Here is a 19,598-nt window from a genome sequence, read left to right on the forward strand (position 1 = left end):
TCGGATTGACATGTGATTTTTTCCAGAGTTTGTACATGATTTTAGACTATAATTTTGTTAATTTTGGTTTCATATTCAATGAGTTACAATCCCCCAAAGTCGGAATATCAATATGAAAATTTTCAAAGTTCAACCCACTAAGTAGTAAGTAATTACCAAAAAATTCTGGTTTTTCTGGGTTTCTCGGTTCTAAACTCACTTTATCCGGTTCCAACCTAACCACTTTGATGTTTCCAAGTATTTCGGTTGTAGACCCACTTTACCCGGAACCATACCCAAAACCGATTCCTATATACCGGTCTGGTTTCCGGTTCTACAAAATCTCGTTAACCGGTTCCGGGTCCATCCGATCCGGGTTTGGACCCATTTTCATCCTTATTTTAGACCATCCAAAAAGTTCAAAATTTTTGTGTTATTATCCATACTTTCTTACTAACAAAGGGACCAAGTTTGCTATTTAGTTAGTTTTTTTTTTTTAACACACTACATTGTGAATAATTTGCTTAAAGTTAGGGATGTTAATGATAGCTTTTATAAATTGAGGGCACTGTTTGTAATAAAAATAAGTTAATTGGCGTAAGTGTAATAAAAATTAGAGAGGTACACGACACGTGCGACCGAAGGCGCACTCTTTCCATCGTCAAACCCTATCATCTTCTTTGGCTCTCTCTTCGATTCATCTTTCCATCTCCATCGTCCCTCTCATGAAATCGATCAAAACCTTCCAATCTAGGGTTTCTTCTGCGATCTCGAAGAACCTGAGATCACTACCATCATCATCAATTTTTTGATGATAACTTCTTCTACAGTCAATCCTAGAATCATCATCAATCGCTCCTCTACCAACACCGTCACCGCCGCCATGGCGGGCTCAGTAGACGATCTCGGAGGAGTTGGACCAGCTCCACCAGATTCATGGGAGGTCGCAGACTTAGACGCCACTATGAGCAGGTTGATGCTCTCCTCCAAGCGGGACAACAACTCCGATTCGACTACTACTACTACTTCTTCTCCTCCTCTTCCTCCTTCGGAGTTTGCTTCTGCTTCCTCAACTCCGATTAGGTCTTCTTCGGGCGGTGTGTTGGAGAATTTGGTAAATTCTGTCGATCAGTTCCTTCGCGAAGCTTTGCAAAACCCTAGGGAGCGCCTTTCAGGTCTGTCTCTTTTTTTTGACGTTTATTGTTTTTATGTGGTCTTTACGAAGGCAAATTTATCATCTGTTGTATGTAATTGTTCTTAAAAGGGATAGATTGCAACTAAGGACATCATAGAATGGAAAACGTAACTCGATATTTTGGTGCTAGCCTCTCTCTCAGGAGGCTCAAATTGGACTATGTTACATAGCGTGAAGATTAGGCCAACCCCTAATGTTTGTATATAATCGATTGAATCTTCAATGAAAAGTAATGTGAACATGTGTCAGGTTTTAATCGAACTGAATAGTGGCAGAATTTTAGAAATGAAGATGCAGTAAAAGCAAAACAGAAGTTATGATTTGCTCACTTGGTGTTTGCAGTCGATGTGTGATCAACGAGTTTACTCATCATCTGTGCCACATTGTAATGTCATATTGACTAGATCTAACCCATTGCTCAATGAATGATGATTACAGACAAAGCTCAAAACTAGTTGACACAAATCATATCGTACTTTATCTGTTTCATTCTTGAAATGTAAAAAAAACCCTTGAATCAAACATCTTTTTAACTACCCTGTCTTCGTGATTGTTGTTGTTTTAATCAAATTATTGTAAACTGCATCAATCAGACTTACAACCAATGTTGGGTGTAGCTTCTATGTGAACATATGTTGCCCTTTGTGATTGTTGTTGTTTTAATCAAATTATTGTAAACTGCATCAATCAGACTTACAACCAATGTTGGGTGTAGCTTCTATGTGAACATATGTTGCCCTTCTGTTCAATTGTTTACTTGTATTTATGTTTCCCCTCTTTTGTTGTAATCTTTAGAAGAAGTGCATAAACAATCACTATAATTTTGTTTTCAGTACTACGAATGGAACAAGATGTGGAGAAGTTCATAAGAGATCCTTCACAACAACAGATGGAATTCCAACAACTGCCCACTTCATATCTGCGGTTAGCAGCACATCGAGTGGCCCAACACTATTCCCTCCAATCCATGGTTCTACTAGACAACACCCTTCCGGATGGTTCCGGATCCAGAATCATCGTACGCAAAACATCCGAATGCCGCCTCCCTCCAATCCGTCTAGCAGACATCCCTGTAAGTATCCCAACAGAAGACCTTCCCACCAATGCTGTGAAAGTTGCAATCAAACAAAGGCCCAACAAACGATCACAAAACTCGGGTGGATCAAACTCAAATTCCTTAAAAAACAATAGTTTAAAAAGCGTGGAGGAAAGAAAAGAAGAATATAACCGAGCACGTGCAAGAATCTTTAGCTCTAGCTCAAGTTCTAGTGGGAAACAGGAGAACGAGCCAAGCCCAAGGGTACAAGAAGTTTTCCAGCATATAAAAATAGAAGAAGTTTCTGTTCCAGGTGATGTGGCGATAGGGAGATCTTCAGTTGATTCGACAGCTGGCAGTAGTAGACCAGGTAGAAGTAGTAGGACAGAAAGAGAAAGGGAGCCGATTGTTAGGTCAAGAAGTAATAGTAGAGTGGCAATCTTTCGTGATCGTGAAGTTGAGCGTAAGGATCCTGATTATGACAGAAACTATGACAGGTTCTCTCATTTCATCTCCATCTTTCTCTCTCTTTTTTTTGTATAGACATTGTAAAAGTTTTTTTTGTATTAAAAATATAATTTTTTTTTTTTCCAGATATGCTCAAAGATTTGATCCAGGGTTTGGGTTTAATGGGGGGAATTATCAGATACAGCCGATGTATACACCAGTTTTGAACTACAATACCGAGTTTCCTCAGCTTGGTTCGGCACATAGATCGCCTATTTCAGCTGAACATCAATCTCATGCGCTGAGTCAGCATCTACCTGGACCGTGGGTTCCACCATCTTCACCTGCAGGAATTGGTTACAGACCTCCAGATGCAATGATGACTCCATATAGTCCTAACCCTAACCATGCTTCCCCTCATTCTGCTTCTGCATTATATATGCAGTATCCATGTCAGCGACCTGGGGTGACTTTCATTCATCCTCGTGAGCAGGTTCAACACTACACACAAGTAAGAAATATTGTTTTTTTTTTTTTTAAATAAATCTTTTATTTAATTGGGTATTTTTTTCTTTGATTAAAAGTGAGTGACACCTGTGTGTTTTGCAGACACAACAGCAGCAATCTGATGCAAGTTTTGGAATAGCCCGGCCCCGGTGAGGGGCGTGGGCCATGCCTGCACCCTGTCAGAGAGCATGTCTATAGGAGTTATATCTGATGTGGCAGAGGTGCAGGCATAAGTTACTGAGGTTGAGTGGATGGATATGACATGTCAGCTGTTGGTCCATTTCATCAATCTCAGTTTTGAGAGCTTCATGATTGTTTGTTTATGGAAGCTCAGTCATTGGTCCCAAGTATTTCATTTGTTGTCAGTCATTGATGACAACAAAAATTGATATATCAGGAAAGAGTATACAGGAGCTGTGAATGTACACTTTTCTTCCAACCGAAGGTAATTACCTTCTTTCTTTCTTTCTTTCACATCTTTTATTTTGTATTTATATTTTGCTCTGTATTAAATCATTACTAAATTATTGTTGATGCGGTTGTTACAGCAGCACTATAGAAGCAAAGAAGGCGGAGGCAGCCTTATAAATGAAAGGGAAGTCAGGGTGGGTTTTGTTTGTTTGCTTTTGGTTGGTGGTTTCTTGCAGAAAAAAGGAAAAAATGGCTCCAATCTTTATCTCACTCTTTTGTTAGAAAAATTGATAGCAGTATGTACAAATTTGTGTTTTGGAAGTTTGAAACTTGTACTTTCTTGCATGTATGTCACTTTTTATGGTTTTACTGTTTGAACTCAAAGTTCTGCATTACTACTTTCCAAACAAAAGTATTTGCATTCAAAGTTTGCCCTAGTTAGAAGTGCACATACACCAAGCTTTTCAGTTAAAAAGACCCATCAATATAGGACCTGGATAAGACTTAGGGCTGTTTGAAAGCCTTCGATTCAGTCTTATAACCTTTTATAGGACTTTTTCTGGATCTGGCAAGAGGCTGGGTTAGGTCTTCGACTGTATTTGGTTAAAAAGCTAAGGTTTTAGACATCCAGAACTTGTGTATTTGGTTAAGGTGGTTTAGTAAAAAAGGCTTAGCGACTGTAGTTTTTGTCTTTAATGAAAAATATCAAGCAAAACGGATATATAGTTGTTCCGTAGGGGTGGCAATCTTAGACCCAATCCGTAACCCGACATTGACCCAAGATGAAAATAAACGGGTTTGGGTTGAGATTTTTGATCCGTCAACCCACCAATCCGCCAACTTGTTTATTTTATGGGTTTGGTTCGGTTATTTATTTGGGTTTGTGGGTCAATCTGTCAACCCGATTATATATATATATATATATATATATATATATATATATATATATATATATATATATATATATATTTTAAAAAATATATTTAATTATTTATCAGTTTTGAATATTTGATTATCGTTTTTCGAATTCCAAAACTGCAAAACATCTTTGAGTCGAATTAATGCCTAGCCTCTAAGAATCCCCTAATCAAAAAGAAATTCAATCTTCAATCTTCAAACTCATGACTCTGTGTCTCTTGTCTCCGTCGATTGAGGCATCGAGTCACTAACTGTCGTAGTGTCGCATGCACACCCCTCGTCTTTTCATCATATGGTTGTCGCACACCACTCGTTGTTACTCATGTTTTTGAATTTATGTTGAATATTTTAGATTTTATGACTTCATTTCATTTGTAATTTTTAATTTCATTTAAAAATATATTGCTTATTAAATGAGTTATACGGATTGGGTTCGATCCATTGACCCACAAACCCACGAATCCATATACTTATACGGGTTATATGAGTTGGGTTGGATTGATGTTTTCAACCCGCCAACCTATGACCCACCAACCCATATATTATATGAGTTGGGTTGAATCAATGTATTCTGGTCCACCAACCCGTTAACCCGAACCCAACCCAATTGCGAGGTCTAGTTGTTCGAGGGCTTCTGCCATATAATTTTTGCCATTTACCCTTGTTGGATTTGTATTTGTAGGCGTGAATGTTTGGTTGAATTAGAAATTAAAGTATTCGAAGGTTATTGATTGTGGAAAGGTAGCATTCGGGGTCAAATTGGCGAATGATCCTGAAAAGTGCAACACAAAAGGATGTGCGTGCTACAACATGTTATGCCTTTAAAATATCAAAAATGTTATGCCTTTATAATATCAAAAAGAGTAAATGCATTTTACATCTTGAAAAATGAAGTTTTTAATATTATTCAACAATCATGCCAAATAACTTACAACATAGATCCAGCTACACGACAAGTGCTAAAATTAAGATGTTTAGTGCGACATACCAGTGGATCTTTTCATATAAAACGTTAAAAGGTGTATGCCATTTATATCTTGGAAAATAAAGTCTTTTATTTTATCAGTAGAGTTTTTTTTTTTTTTTTTTTTTTTTTTTTTTTTTTTTGGTTAAGTGTAATGAACTACTTTGACATGTGTTTTAAGTTAGTAGGAGATCAGCAGTGTTAATTTTGGAATTCGAGGAGTTACCTTAAACATTATAGAATAATTATTTGTGTTTGAAATTATATTAAATATGTTAAATACTTGGTCTCTTTTATGAAGTGTTACAGCCTACGTATAATATTTTTCACACTATACTTTATTTGTTAAACGTTTTGCAGTTTTGAGACTTCTGCAATTTAATTAAATGAGTTTCAAGACCTTTGAAAAATGATTTATAATATAAATTCAAAAGAACCTATACAAAAGGTGTTTCCCATGGTGCTCAAATGAGAATTATTTTTTTAGAACTACAAATAGACATTTCTGACATTACTTCTAAACTACTTATGTTGTTTTTAACAAGGCTTAGACCCTTAATCTTTGACCGATGAACAACTTTCCATCAATATTTGATATTGTTGGACTATAAGTCTTTGATAAATAGGAAACTAGGTACGAAGTGCTTGCATGGTATATTAGGTCTATACCTCCTTAACACCTTAAAAATAAACTTTCGCCTACTTTTGGTTTTGTGTATAACTGTTTAAACCAACAAACAAGAACACAAACTCAAATGAGTCGGTTAGAGTATACCATTTTTCTTAATAAAATTGTAACAATCGTTATAGAGAGGATAGACGTTACAATCATTACATGAGTCGGTTAGATTATATCCTTTTTCGCGATAAACTTTTACCATCATTATACAAAAAATTAGACGTTACAATCATTATATACTGCTTTCTAACTATAAAATGGTTCATATCAGTGGTACACCACATACTTTCTCTGAGTACTAGAAAGACCTTGGACAATCCTCCTACATTTCACATGCGGTCTCGATGAATATGCATGATTTAATCAATCTTTCTCTTGTTTATCAGATCATAAATCCCATTGACATAACCGTCTCGTTTTAACACAACATACATCACGTTTTTCAAGTGTTTTATTTTCTAAACCATAAAACAGTTGATGGTTATTATCACAATCTTTTTATAACCGTTATAAGAATCTCACACGTTATCTAGTTTCATTTATATCCCCAAAACTAAAAGAGTACGTTTGGCTTTAACATAGTGGCGAGTTCAAAAAGTTTTTGGTAGAACACTAACAATTTCTTAAAGAAAATTAAGGCCATTAGATAACTTCATGGACTATTCAACTTAATATAACTAATAACTAGTATCTTATCTTCCACCAGCATAATCCAACTGAAATTGTTTTTTTTTTTACATATTATCAACCCAATCAATACCAATTTTTTTATATGATTCATGATTGTTTTTTTATTATATTATGCAAACTATATATATTATATTTTAGATTTACAACCCCCTTTTTACTATTTTTAAAATCATGCAAAATAAAAACAATTTGCTTTATAAAATAAACTAATATTAATAACAAAATAAGGCTTATGTAAGTCAAAGAAATCAATAAATATGATACATGAAACAAACGATCATCAGTTGTATGCACCAATAAGTTGTGAAATCATTAAAAACATGTTTTAACATTCAATTAAATTGCTCTTTTGATCTCCCCACAAAAAAGCTCCCTTAAAAATCTCCTTTTCTTGCATAATCAATCATAACAAACAAACAAACAACATACACGTCTACCGCAACTTTTACCCCTCATTCAAATTCCGTTATTATAGTTACAACTTGTCTTTAACAAATAAAAGATCATTTGTAATAATAATATATGCAAACATATAACAAGCATAACTTTTTTTCGGATAAAAATAAATTAGGCATTTCAAAATTTCCAATGAAAATATTCCGCATAATTAATGATTTTTATGCGTGACTTTAGTGCAAAATCTCATCTCATTCAGATGTATTTTTTGATAAAAGGAAATTCCAGTTTTCATGGACAGTTAGCAAAGAAGGATGTTTTTTTTTTTTTTTAAAGAAAGAAAGTAGAAGTTGCTTTCCACATAAATACTTGATGTCTGTTTCATGTGATCATTCATGCTTTTTTTCTTCGTTTTATCACTTAAACCCCTAACTTACACTTTATGAATCTATATATACAAACCACACCATTAATTTTTCTTCCATAACACCCCTCCAGCCACCATCACCAGCACCACACACAGGTAATCCACATAAAAATCATATTATTAAATACATGTTCTGTGATTATTATACGAGTTTTAGATATATATATTTTTTTCTTTTTTGCACAATCTAGACGCTTGCCAGATTTGTAATGTCATTTTAAAGAGAAAAAACTTTTTTTGGAAAAAACATTCCGCCACATCATTTAAAAAGTACTTTAGACATTTGATACACATGGTTGAGCTTGGTTTTTTAGGGGGGAGAAGAAAGGATACAGAGATGGAAAAGTTAAACACGGATTTGTATCTGAGAAATTGCAGAATCATTCAAGAGAACCAGAGGCTAAGAAAGAGAGCTCAACAGCTGGACAAGGAGAATCGAGCCCTACTGACCGAGTTAAAACAGAAACTCGGTGATCCTAACTGCACTCAAAAACCTCAACTCGACCTCCAACTCGGTTCTTCCGGTTCACAAAACGAGAAGTACAAATCCACCAAAACCAAAGGACAGGATTAGAGAATCAAAATTTTATATGTATTTCTTCATGTTTCATGTGACATACCCATACCCATACCCATACCATACATCCCATCAGGAATTTTAAATTTATCATCAAATCCAAAACTTAATGTTTAATCTCCAAATTAAAAAAAAAAAAAAAAATACAGTTCAATTGACTATTGAAAGAATGTAGAAATGTCTTAATAATTAGTCCACGTTCAGTTTTTGGTCTACACTTGAGAATGTTTGGTAAAATGCCTTGAAATGGTTGTAGGCAATATCTATGTCTTCCTTTCCGCATATCTCTCTTACACTGCAATTTTTTATAAAAAGATTAAAAAAAAAGAGGGAGAAATTCCAATAAAAAAAATAAACCAAATTCAACACCTGTGCATGGAAAGCTGAGGAATGCCACAATCAACTGTGCGAATACCAATTCCAGAAGCAAGTATAGGACCAATAGTCGATCCACATCCCATATCATTTCTTACTACAAAATCCTGCATATTATAAAATAACATAAAACCCATTTATTAGCAAAAACATTAATCATTGTAAAACTAGTAACACACAGTCTCACCTGAGTTGGAAGGTTATGGATTTTAGCAACTTCTTTAAAAAGAAAAGCTGTAATTCCACTTGTAGCATATCGTTGGTTTGCATTGTGCTTTATCACAAGACCCTTGTGCAATTCTGGGCGATGGTGTTCTTCATGCTTTTCCATAAAATTAGGGTGAACTCCATGAGCCATGTCAGCAGAAACTACAACAACATAAAACAAAAAACTTTTACAAAAAATGTAAAAATTATATCGACACAAAAGCTTTCACATTTATACAAACCAAGAAACGATTGACGAATTGCACGCTCAAAGACACCCTCCCTCACACACTGATTAGCCAAACAATCAATTATCCGCCTCATAGCTTGAAACATTGTTGGTGCTCCAGCACCTTGCACTGAGTCAGAACCAACCTATATAAACAATATTATATAACAGAAATCATTGGTGTATAACTTTTTGCATTAAACTGATATAAAATGTCACATTTCAGAGTTTTAAGTACCTCTTCATTATCGAAAAGTGCAACCATTCTAATTGCGTGTTCATCTGATAGATCTTTGGGTCCAGATGAGTCAACAAGAGCTTTAAGTGCACAAAAACTTGAAGCAAGATTATCTAATCTTCCAGAAAATATGAACTCGTTGTTTGCACCTCCAAGGCAGCTAGGTTGTGTATCACAAATGTTTAGCTCAATGCTTGCTATGTCATCAATTTCACATCCCAATTCATCTGATAGAATCTAAGATTAAGAAATACGAAAAGAATGTCATGGTTCACACATGATACAATACACCTGTTTAGAAAAGGAAGAAAAAAAAAAGCATGATTTGTAATAGATTACCTGCATAAGTAGAGGATGATGAGAATCTTTATTATTTTTGTCTTTTATGTCAACAGAAGAAACATCGTCGAGTTTTGTTGCCAACAAGGGGTTGAGGTGAGTCTCCAAGTTTGGCTTGAAACCATCCTTGTTCACAGTACTATATGTATGTAACCAAAACAATAGATGAAAATTCAGATAATAAAAACTATAAAACAGTTATATAATAATTAATACATACAATGATCTCAACCATTAATAGGAAACAAACCGGTCAAGATGGATAGCAAGAGTAGGGACACGTAACAGAGGCCTTTTGACTTTGACTAGTTTGTGTAGAAAGGAGCCATCACCATTTCTGACTATGACCCTTCCAGCTACACTTAAATCTCTGTCAAACCATGTATGCCATAATCCACCACCATAAGTTTGTACATTCACCATAAGATAGTTGGATTTGGACAATGCAGACTTTGGTTTTAGTTTCAGACAAGGGCTATCTGTGTGTGCAGCAATTACATGAAAACCATTGCCAACTGAGTACCTGAAAAACTACTGATTTGGAGCGTTAAATAATCAAAATGTTAACACAGCAAAGTGAAGATGTGATATTGAAACAAGATTATGGTGACTCACTTTTCTCCAATGGCAAAAGCAACCAGACAGGACATATTGCGAGTGAAGATGTAACGTCCACCAGGTTTAAGCTCCCATTCGTCATTCTCACTGAGAAGATGAAATCCAGCAGCAACTAATTGTCGTTTTGCTTCAGCTATAGAGTACATATTCAGATGGAGATAAATAAGATAATGATATAATAGAAGCTTTTTCTAAACACATCAACCTGGAATCACTGTTAACTTTTTAGTAATCATTTTCACATACAGAGTTCCAAGTAAAACTATGTATGTGACACAATGTCAAGCTCAAGCAACAACATTATATTTGCATACCTGTGGCATGAAACTGAGTCCAAGACTCGTTGAGATAATCCAGAAGATCACCAACTATTGAACCATTTGGTCCGTTGGCAGAGGAATTCTGCACAGAAACACTCCCGCATCAGAATGAACTACAAAATAATAAAAATTGCACTACTAACCTTCAACTGTTCAACTTGAAAGAAAAAAAACGTGAATTTGTATGTTTTGGAGTTTCTAAACTATATTAATTCAGTTAAAAACCGCAGTGGTCTTGAAATTCAAAAGCAACTCATTTCGAATCGAAGGTCAAAGTACAGGTCTTTCAGGGACAGACAAATCCATCATATAGAAATGTAGATGTAAGGTTATGATTCTAGAGAGGAGACCTCGGGCGTCGGGCTCGAATTGGCGCAGAGTGATGGAGCGAGATGAAGCTTGCGTATATGAGTGTTGTTTCGAAAGAAATTAGGGTTACAATAGAACGGCTGCGAAGAAGATTGACGAGGGAATTTCGACGAGATTGCAGAAGGTTTCAGAACTGAAGACGACTGTTGGAGGATATGGAATCGAGCGACGGCTGCCATTGATGAACGATTCCACGAAGTCTCCGAGTTCCTCAAGGAATTTACATGTCAATCTCGTTATAAGATAAGTTACCAAGAGTCCAAGAGTGACGTAGCTAATAACACTCTATGAAAACCCACCCAAACGTTGCCAAAAAACACCCCCACAAAATGATTAAATTTATAAAAAGTAATATTCTGAGACCAAAAATAAAAATATCAACTGTACTCGAGCCAAAAATATTATTTACTTTTCTTTATCGTCACCTCATAAACAAACTTTCACTTCTGATTTATTAGGCTCGTTAATTCGTTATGATAGCAATAAGCCATTACCTTTTTTTTCAAGAGAGGGGATGCGTTTGTCAATATACAATAATACAGGGGTTTAAGATGGAAATAATATGTAAATCTTTGCGAGAATAACTGCCAATTTCAACACACAACCAAGTGCGAATGTGAGGCTGTGAGTGTGAGGTTGCATTCCCCCCTTTGAAGCAGATGGCGGGAACACTTGAAACCCTAACGAATCTCATTTCTCCAGTAACCGTAACAGCTCATCTCCGATCGCTGAACTCACAGTCCAGTAATCGGTCGTTCGATGCTATTAATAACTCGTTGATATCTCGAAAGGTCCGTTCACTTAGAAGAACACTCATCATCAGAAACCACACAAATTCCGATCAGGTTCTTCCCTTTTCATGATGCACTTTGATTTCATTGGAATAGTTGTTACGACTTACAAACTCAACCCGATTTGGTGTGGAATTTTGAATTGGTTGGCTCTTCGTTTGAAGTTAAGAGTGTAGTAGTGTGGTTTCAGGTTCAGGGTAATGGAGGTCCAAATCCAAATGAATCTCCTCGAAAGTCTGGTTTCTTGAGCTTTTCGGTCCTAGCAGAACCTTTACTGAGTTTTGCTTCTAGCAATTTTCTTCCATTGGGTAATGTAATGTTATTTTTTTTTTTTTCATGCAGTCGGATCTGATCTTAAGTGACGTTAGTAAAGTATTCCATAGATCAAAAAATATGAAATTAAGTTACCTGGTTACGTTATTTATCTTTCTTTTCAGCCAGCATTAACTAATAACTACTAAGAGTAGTTTTTTTTGATGCTGTGCAGCTCTTATTGGAGGAGTAGCATTGGGCCTTGCAAATCCTGGTCCTGGTTGTCTTGCCCATAGATATCAATTATCTATAGTTAGCACTTTTGGGATATTTATCATATCAGGCAAGAAGTCAAGAGTATTAGCTGGTGTTAAGTGTTAACTTTACTTTTATCAGGTAATTATTCTCTGTTTTTTCATGATACAGGATTAAGATTGCGTAGTGAAGATATTGGTGCAGCTGCTGAAGCATGGCCAGTTGGACTCTTTGGGCTAGTATGAATTCATATTATTTAAGCACCATTGTAATTTTCGTAGGTTCATTCTTCACATTTGTCCTTTTTTTAGTTTCTTGCTGCTCCTTTTCTTTTAACAGAATGGAGGACACTTACTAACCAGAAGCTTCTTAATACTAATAATCAGTTACCAGTCTGTGGATTTAATTACTATTCAATCTCAATGATTGTTTTGTAACCTTTCCGCTAGATCTAATCAAGTTTCACTTAAAATCCCATTTCGTCCTCTATAAATAAATGTTTTGACACTCTTACATTATCGTCAGTACAGGCTTCAATTTTGTTGTTTACTCCCCTCCTTTCCAAAATAATCCTGCAACTTCACTTCCAACCTCAAGAATTTGTTACAGGTGTGGCTTCAGACATAATTAAATATTTTTTCTAGCATCAATCAACTCTTTGTATATCTTTTAATCTTGTTCTTTTACTACTACATGCAATAATCTGTTTTTTTTTTCTTCCTTTTTTTACAGGACTAGCTCTTTTTAGCTGTATGCCTACAACATTATCAAGTGGAGTTGCTCTAACCCGGGTCCGTTGATGTTATTGTAAAGTTCATCTAATTACTAAATTTTTTATGCATAATTATGAAACTGAGAAACATTGATTGTGAACCAAGATATGTATTGCTGAATTGCAGCTTGCTGGAGGAAATTGTGCTTTGGCTCTTGCTATGACTGTAACATCTAGTTTGTTGGCAATTATGATGGTAAGTTCCAAAGCTATGACCTTGTTTTCCCTTTAAGATTGTTTGTAAGATGCATGCTATATTTGCATCCCATGTCGTATTATTTTATTAGATGCTTTAACTTTCATTAACTGGTTTGAAATTTGGTGTTTACAAATTACAATATCAAGAATAAGAGAATTGACAAAATACTTGACTATCTACACTTGATGTTACCTGCTTCTCTAAAAACATTTAAAAACAAAAGTTCACTACATTTAGAAGTGATTCTTGTCTCTAATCTTGCATATTAGAGAAAATAATCAATCTGAGTTTTCATGTGATTAGTGGCTGCATCTTTGCAGGTGCCTTTTTCTATATCAAAACTAATAGCTTCTGGACTTGGGGCATCTGTTCCAACTGAGCAATTGTTCAGAAGACTTATAATCACACTTTTGATACCCTTGATTTTGGGGAAGGTAACACCTTTTATTGTCACTTTTTAAGGCCCATACAATATCACAGTTTTTAGTCATTCTGTGTAAATATCATGCCTTTTCTTAGAACCAAAGCAATTTTCCCCCCACATATGAAACAGGGGCATCTGCTAAAAACGAGAAAATTTTGTGATGCTTCTCAAACTATATCCATAATACATCTCAACAACATAAAGATTTCAGAATCAGGGATTGATGGTTACCTTACCCTATGCTTCTTACTTTTTTTGTTTCTCGTCCAAAGAATTAATGTGGATTGCATCTGTTTGTTACATGGTGTTTCACAAGTGTTGAGATTAAAAAAGTAATTGTTGGTTTCGTTTGACAGGCTTTTTGGGAATCCTTTAAAGGTGATATTTCTTTTGTCTATATAATTTACAAGTTGTTGGGATATTCTGATTTAAGAACCGGAACCATAGAACCTAGTATGTCTAAAACTGAAAACTCGTTATTATGGAGTTCCATAGATAAGCACATTTGACTAGTATATCTCCAACTCAAACAATGTGTCAAATTTTTCTTGCATATGTTATAACTTAACTTAACTAACCAAATTGTTAATTCTCCAAGTTTTTGTGCATTGCAGGCTTGGCAGATTTTGTTGATAATAACAATCAGCTCTTATCGGTACTGAGTGTGATATTACTTAGTTTGGTATGTTGTCATTATTTTTTTATAAGCTTTTCATTTCTACATCCTGTTGATGTTATCAAATTTGAATATGAGTTTTGTGTTTGACTGACAATGTGTGGTGATGTTATCGAGGTCCCGTGGATACAAGTAAGCAGATCAAGGCCTCTACTTGTGATGGTTAAGCCTGAAGCTTTTCTTGTAGCTGTGATGATGGGAGCGTATGATCTTTCATCTGAATCACATACATTGTTGAGATGATACTTTGTTATTTCATTTAATATCGTATATATATACTGCAGGCTGCTTCACCTGATACTATTAGGTTTCAATGCCACATCAATTCGTTGCCTATGTGCTGTATCTGGTGGTAGCAAATCAATCTTTGCAAAAAAGAAAAATTCTACTGCCCTCTTACTTATTGCAAGTCAGGTAACAAATTAAATTATCCACTAATCAACTGTCCTGTTTATTATTATTATTATTATTATTATTATTATTGTAGAACCTATCTTTTGGTGTTGGAGATATTATCCTTAAAATCTTATCTGGTGTGAGGGTGAGATTTTTGTAGAAAGCTTTGCCAGTGCTGGTTGCGGTGGTGGATCAACTTGGTGGTACATTTGGTGAACCAGGATTACTAATTATCCCCTGTGTCGCAGCACATTTAAACCAGGTTCACCCTTCGCCATATACCATATGCATTTCAAAAGCTTTTTAATTGCTAAATTTCTTTTATACCCAAGCAACTGCTATTTTTAAAACTAAACGTTTTGGTTTATAGATCATCATGGACTCTTTTCTCATTACCTTTTGGAACAAAAAAGATCAGTCGCTTGCCAATACCTAGCTGTTACACGACCAATCACCAAGATGGATCATTTTCAGTGGGTCAATAAAGCTGGAAGGAAACACATGAAATACTCGTGCATATTATTATTATTATTATTAAATTCCTTAAACAATTTCAATGCAAATATATCGTACAGTAATTATCTTTGATTTACTGAAAAAAAGATTCAATTTATTGAGCATATCGTGGGTACATAATCCTAAATTCTTTTTAGGTATTTCTCATTCTAACATGCTCCAACTCCAGGAAAAAAAAAACAAAAAACATAAAGAAAATGGAGAAAATACATGGGAAATAAACAGGTCAACAATGAATGCGCTTGTTTGTTTACTTAGGCAAGCCAGTGAGTGGGTTAAGAAGAGCATGGGTTTCATCCGACAGCACAACCGGACCACCACCAGGTCTTGTGCAGATGAAGTAACTAACATCTCCCTTGGATTTCTCGGTCGGAATTTTGTCTTTGACTTCTGGGGGAGCGGTCAAAGCTTCAACATCCTTCATATCCTTAATCCCAGCATCTTGTAGAATCGACTTGTCCCCAATTATGTAGCTAGTATCAAGTCAAAACAAATAAAAATCAGACTTACAATTATTGCATATATGATATATACCAACAGTCAAAAACATTTTCCATTTTGGGAGAAAAATCAAAAATAGTATACCTGTCTAAATCAGTATCGGATTGAGGAGGGAAGTTATAAAGCAGCCTCTGGAGTAGAAGAGCAGCAGTTTTCCTGTTGCGTGCAATCATAACAGCATTCGGCCCTGCATCAAAAGTATATGCCACCTGCACATGATTGGTCCGTCTTAAAGTCATTTACATCTCATGACATGACTTCCTTCATTATTTCTTAATGGGAATACAATACAAAATACAGACCTGAGGTGTTTCTTCTGCACGATTCCATTTCTCAACACAGCTGATTATTCTGAAATAAAATCACCATACCATATAATGTTAGCTTATGATATTCTTGTAATGGGGAGCTAATCACCAATTTAAATATATAACTTGCCTATGGGATGTGTCATTCATGTAGAAAATAGGAGGGTATGTGTCAAGGCAAACTGCATGAAACTGATTGCTGTCTGTACAAGCTAGACGTGTAAAAGTCGCAAAGTCCCGGTTTTGTATCGCGCCTTCCATTTCAGTTATACGTTTTGGCACAACTTCCTGTCACCAATAAAACATGGAAGCTTTAACATATTTATACAACTTAAGAGACACGACACCAAATGCATAAATTATTAATATAATGAATCAACCTTGGCTCTATGTTCAATAAGTGCACTTGTTTCAACAGTGTCGCGCATTCCTGAAGTGCTACTGGTTTCCTTCTGTTGTGCACTTACCTGTAAACAGCAACACCAACTTCAACTTTAGAACAAACACACACATACACACACACCAAAGTAAATGTGGAAAGAAGGAAAAAGAACATACCACAGCAATGATAATTACAAGTTCGTCCCAATGCTTCTCATCTGCAAGTTGGACAGCAAGGCTGTCACTGCCATTTTCTTCCTACAATCCATACACAACATAACATTTGGTTTAATCACATGAATGATGATATTTGATACAAGAAGCTAAATAAAAGATTACAAATATCAAAACCTACTTTTCCCATACACCACTTGACAAATCCACCATATAAACTGCGACAAGCACTACCTGAACCTTGCCTGCAGTGCACTCACATACATAATAATTTATAAGTTGTTATCTTATTTCAGAATTCAGATTCATATAACAACAACTACCTACCTAGCAATGGCAGAAAGTTGACTGTTATCTTCTTTCAGATTCATCAGCTTCGCAAGGGAAAAAACTGCACATTTTATTGTAAGTTTCTTGCTTCACTAGAATAATAATAACTCAAGTTGTTCAGAAGATAGAAATTGTACCTAGGCAAGCAAGACCGGCTGCTGAGGAAGCCAAACCTGCGGCTGTTGGGAAATTGTTGTATGAAGCAATGTGCAGATTAAGTTTTTGCCAATCCTCTTTGTTGATTTTGATGCCTTTCTTCTTGTCCTCTACATCTTGAGCACGAGCACGAATTTCTCTTAAACAACTCTGGAATCTACCTCCTTGAAGAGATATCTCCTACACGAGAGAGATAATATGCCATGGATGATTGATCAATTCTAACTTAACAGTTTTCTCTAACTTTATAGCCAATGGAAGGATATAGCTACTCAAACTGAATAACGAAAAACTAATAAGACGATGCAGAGTAAAGTAGAAGCAGAAGCAGGTGAATACCTTGCCGTTAAGCCACATACGATCTTGATCAAAGCTAGGGCTGACAGAGACGGTGGTTGTGGTACAAAGGTGACTTGGATCGAGAGTGACACTGATGCTATCGTTGATCGGTAATATCAATGTTTCATCTCTCTTCCCCCAGTACTTGATCACCGCTATGTTCGTCGGTGTTCTCGCTGTCACCATCAACACCCATTTCTCCGCTTCACCTCCCATCTTCTGCGATCGTTTTCCTTTCAATTTCAACTATGAATCAGAGAAAATTATGAATCAAAGATCCGAAGGCTATAGAAATTGGGAGGGGATTAGAGGTTTGGCGAATGAATATGGCGCTTCACAGGATGCTATGCAGTGGATGTCGAACTTATTTATATGGAGGTTTGGATGGAACCCCCCATTGTTGACTGGAGTTGATAAGCAGCAAGAGGAGTGTGGGTTTGTTGAAATTATGAATGAAATACTCCATAGACATGGACCCTTTTTGACAGATGCTGACTAGTTCTGGATTTTACAATTTGGCCACCATGGTTTTTGTTATTAGAACTCATGGTCACTGTAGTTTTATTCTTCTCGAACTAGCCACTGGCCACTTTTGGTCCAAATATGAATGAAATTACTTTTCAGATGCAACCATAGTCTTTACTCACAATTACTTTTCAGACTCAATATTACTAAATACATGTTAAAATCTTTTTTTTTAAGACCCGGTTTTGACAATTATGAAATCTCTTTCCTGACAAGTACGTTCCAACCCTCAACATTACTAAATACATTTAAAATCTTAATTTTCCAAAAATCTAGATGATAATGATGAAATTTTGAATCACAATCACAAATTCACGAAGTATATAATGTTATTAGTCTTAAAAACCCTTGATTATGTCGGTGATTCTAAAAAAAAAAAAAGTGAGACAATGTTTTCATCCGATCCAATAAAATGCCACCTTGATCCATGCAAACAAAGTGGTGAAACCATTGCCTTAAAGGAAAGGTAGAGTGGGTGACTCCATTCAAATGGGGAATGCTCACTTTGAAGTTCACTAAAAGAAGTAAAGAACAAAGAAATTCAAATATCGTTTTTTTTGGGCATACCACTTTTTTTTTTTATTTTTAAAAAGTCATATTTAATGAAGATTAGTTTATCTCCTGAATGGAAATAGTATTGATGAGGTAAAAGAGATGATATTGAAGTTAATATTGAATTCTAGAAAAAAGCAATTGCAATGGCAAGTGTGTCCATCTTGTAAACGCTAACGAATAGAATGAGATGAAGAAACCAAGTTTCGAACTTCTTTACATAAAACACCTCATATATCTTAATTTGTCAATATACACAAAAAAAAAAAAAAAAAATGAATATCAAGCATCCCATCCCATCTCACTATTTGGAATAGAGCTAACAATAGTGGCTAAATTATTAAAAATTAAAGCTTACGGTCAAATCTGAAACATAAAATCGTGGACTATTTGGAATAGAGCTAACAATAGTGGCTAAATTATTAAAAACTAAAGTTTACGGTCAAATCTGAAACCTAAAATCATGGTGGCTAATAATAATCTCTTTGTTCTTTCTATAAAAAAATAATAATTATAAGTGGATCTCATTAATATTAATATATTGCAATAATTATTGAATAATTTCTATTAAAATTTCATTTTTTTAACAACCTTAAAGCTTTTAAAACAACTCAAAAAAATGTAAAATTTTAAATTAAAACGAAATCAAATATTTTATTTCTATTAATGTTTGTCTTATTTTAATAGAATATTTATAATTACAAGGAGCCCCATTACTTGGACTTGCATGCGGACTTGCGCCATTCCAAATATTGGCATATTGTTGTCCATTTTTGACATTTCCTGAAACAAAAATAAAAAACTGTGATATTTTGGTATATCTTTTATAGGAAACTGAGATTATGATGTTCAGGAAGGTGTTACATCAATAATGTCGCAAACTCTATAATAAAAGTGATGGCATGTTATATGAATTTAAACTTAAATTTTCAGTATATAAGAAAAACTAATAGACACGAATTAAGACCATTATAAACATTTTCTTGTAAGAAAATGATGTGTTGCTAATAGTCTCAAATGAGGTTATTTATTTCACGTTTTTATAGTTATTTTGTTACACAGATCATCCAGAATTGATATTTAACAACTAATTTAACCGTATAATCCAAAGAATTATATTTAAAACTAAT

General features: G+C 35.0%; 4 protein-coding genes and 1 long non-coding RNA gene across 7 annotated transcripts; 3 read left to right on the top strand and 2 right to left on the bottom strand.

The window, feature by feature from the left end:
- Window positions 1-610: 610 nt before the first annotated feature.
- Window positions 611-3,987, top strand: LOC145032562 (uncharacterized). Of its 2 annotated transcripts, none has more exons than XM_078981409.1 (5): window positions 611-1,154; window positions 2,008-2,707; window positions 2,805-3,168; window positions 3,267-3,609; window positions 3,713-3,987. In XM_078981409.1, exons 1-4 carry the CDS (start codon window positions 791-793, stop codon window positions 3,315-3,317), a joined length of 1,479 nt encoding a protein of 492 aa, XP_078837535.1. In that variant the 5' UTR covers window positions 611-790; the 3' UTR covers window positions 3,318-3,609; window positions 3,713-3,987. The 2 variants fall into 2 exon arrangements, with proteins under 2 accessions (XP_078837535.1, XP_078837536.1); XM_078981410.1 differs by having other exon boundaries at window positions 3,716-3,987.
- Window positions 3,988-7,551: 3,564 nt separating this feature from the next.
- LOC145032564 (uncharacterized) lies at window positions 7,552-8,331 on the top strand. Its single transcript, XR_013677170.1, has 2 exons — window positions 7,552-7,745; window positions 7,964-8,331. It is a non-coding gene; the product is annotated as an uncharacterized LOC145032564 (long non-coding RNA).
- On the bottom strand, window positions 8,220-11,181 carry LOC145032563 (Zn-dependent exopeptidases superfamily protein). Its single transcript, XM_078981411.1, has 10 exons — window positions 10,903-11,181; window positions 10,547-10,634; window positions 10,230-10,365; window positions 9,865-10,137; window positions 9,615-9,753; window positions 9,276-9,512; window positions 9,051-9,183; window positions 8,789-8,970; window positions 8,596-8,708; window positions 8,220-8,521 (listed from the first exon to the last, which is right to left on the bottom strand). The coding sequence occupies exons 1-10, from the start codon at window positions 11,098-11,100 to the stop codon at window positions 8,416-8,418; spliced, it is 1,605 nt and encodes a 534-aa protein (XP_078837537.1). The 5' UTR covers window positions 11,101-11,181; the 3' UTR covers window positions 8,220-8,415.
- Window positions 11,182-11,511: 330 nt separating this feature from the next.
- On the top strand, window positions 11,512-15,306 carry LOC145032565 (putative sodium/metabolite cotransporter BASS4, chloroplastic). 2 transcript variants are annotated; one of them, XM_078981412.1, is made up of 14 exons: window positions 11,513-11,766; window positions 11,903-12,020; window positions 12,200-12,307; window positions 12,391-12,458; window positions 12,750-12,828; window positions 12,952-13,010; window positions 13,119-13,187; window positions 13,511-13,624; window positions 13,971-13,992; window positions 14,229-14,296; window positions 14,408-14,493; window positions 14,575-14,704; window positions 14,847-14,948; window positions 15,057-15,306. In XM_078981412.1, the coding sequence occupies exons 1-14, from the start codon at window positions 11,581-11,583 to the stop codon at window positions 15,120-15,122; spliced, it is 1,275 nt and encodes a 424-aa protein (XP_078837538.1). In that variant the 5' UTR covers window positions 11,513-11,580; the 3' UTR covers window positions 15,123-15,306. The 2 variants fall into 2 exon arrangements, with proteins under 2 accessions (XP_078837539.1, XP_078837538.1); XM_078981413.1 differs by lacking the exon at window positions 15,057-15,306 and having other exon boundaries at window positions 11,512-11,766; window positions 14,778-14,915.
- Window positions 15,252-17,840, bottom strand: LOC145032567 (GHMP kinase family protein). The gene is made up of 10 exons (XM_078981414.1): window positions 17,392-17,840; window positions 17,034-17,232; window positions 16,894-16,957; window positions 16,748-16,811; window positions 16,570-16,650; window positions 16,392-16,478; window positions 16,142-16,299; window positions 16,006-16,054; window positions 15,788-15,912; window positions 15,252-15,675 (listed from the first exon to the last, which is right to left on the bottom strand). Exons 1-10 carry the CDS (start codon window positions 17,605-17,607, stop codon window positions 15,453-15,455), a joined length of 1,266 nt encoding a protein of 421 aa, XP_078837540.1. The 5' UTR covers window positions 17,608-17,840; the 3' UTR covers window positions 15,252-15,452.
- Between the last annotated feature and the right edge of the window lie 1,758 nt (window positions 17,841-19,598).

This window comes from Lactuca saligna, chromosome 2, assembly GCF_052625555.1.
Source record: "Lactuca saligna cultivar CGN05327 chromosome 2, ASM5262555v1, whole genome shotgun sequence".
NCBI classification, from domain to species: Eukaryota; Viridiplantae; Streptophyta; class Magnoliopsida; order Asterales; family Asteraceae; genus Lactuca; species Lactuca saligna.

Coding starts and splice junctions, on each gene's coding strand:
- LOC145032562 (XM_078981409.1), top strand. CDS start 791: ATGATAACTTCTTCTACAGTCAATCCTAGAATCATCATCAATCGCTCC. Junction 1,155..2,007: donor CCCTAGGGAGCGCCTTTCAG/GTCTGTCTCTTT, acceptor TTTTGTTTTCAG/TACTACGAATGGAACAAGAT. Junction 2,708..2,804: donor TATGACAGAAACTATGACAG/GTTCTCTCATTT, acceptor TTTTTTTTCCAG/ATATGCTCAAAGATTTGATC.
- LOC145032563 (XM_078981411.1), bottom strand. CDS start 11,100: ATGGCAGCCGTCGCTCGATTCCATATCCTCCAACAGTCGTCTTCAGTT. Junction 10,635..10,902: donor ATTCGAGCCCGACGCCCGAG/GTCTCCTCTCTA, acceptor GTTTCTGTGCAG/AATTCCTCTGCCAACGGACC. Junction 8,522..8,595: donor CCTCAGCTTTCCATGCACAG/GTGTTGAATTTG, acceptor AAAAAATTGCAG/TGTAAGAGAGATATGCGGAA.
- LOC145032565 (XM_078981412.1), top strand. CDS start 11,581: ATGGCGGGAACACTTGAAACCCTAACGAATCTCATTTCTCCAGTAACC. Junction 11,767..11,902: donor ACCACACAAATTCCGATCAG/GTTCTTCCCTTT, acceptor GTGTGGTTTCAG/GTTCAGGGTAATGGAGGTCC. Junction 14,705..14,846: donor TCTTACTTATTGCAAGTCAG/GTAACAAATTAA, acceptor AGATTTTTGTAG/AAAGCTTTGCCAGTGCTGGT.
- LOC145032567 (XM_078981414.1), bottom strand. CDS start 17,607: ATGGGAGGTGAAGCGGAGAAATGGGTGTTGATGGTGACAGCGAGAACA. Junction 16,055..16,141: donor ATGAATGACACATCCCATAG/GCAAGTTATATA, acceptor ATTTTATTTCAG/AATAATCAGCTGTGTTGAGA. Junction 15,676..15,787: donor TCCGATACTGATTTAGACAG/GTATACTATTTT, acceptor ACTTGATACTAG/CTACATAATTGGGGACAAGT.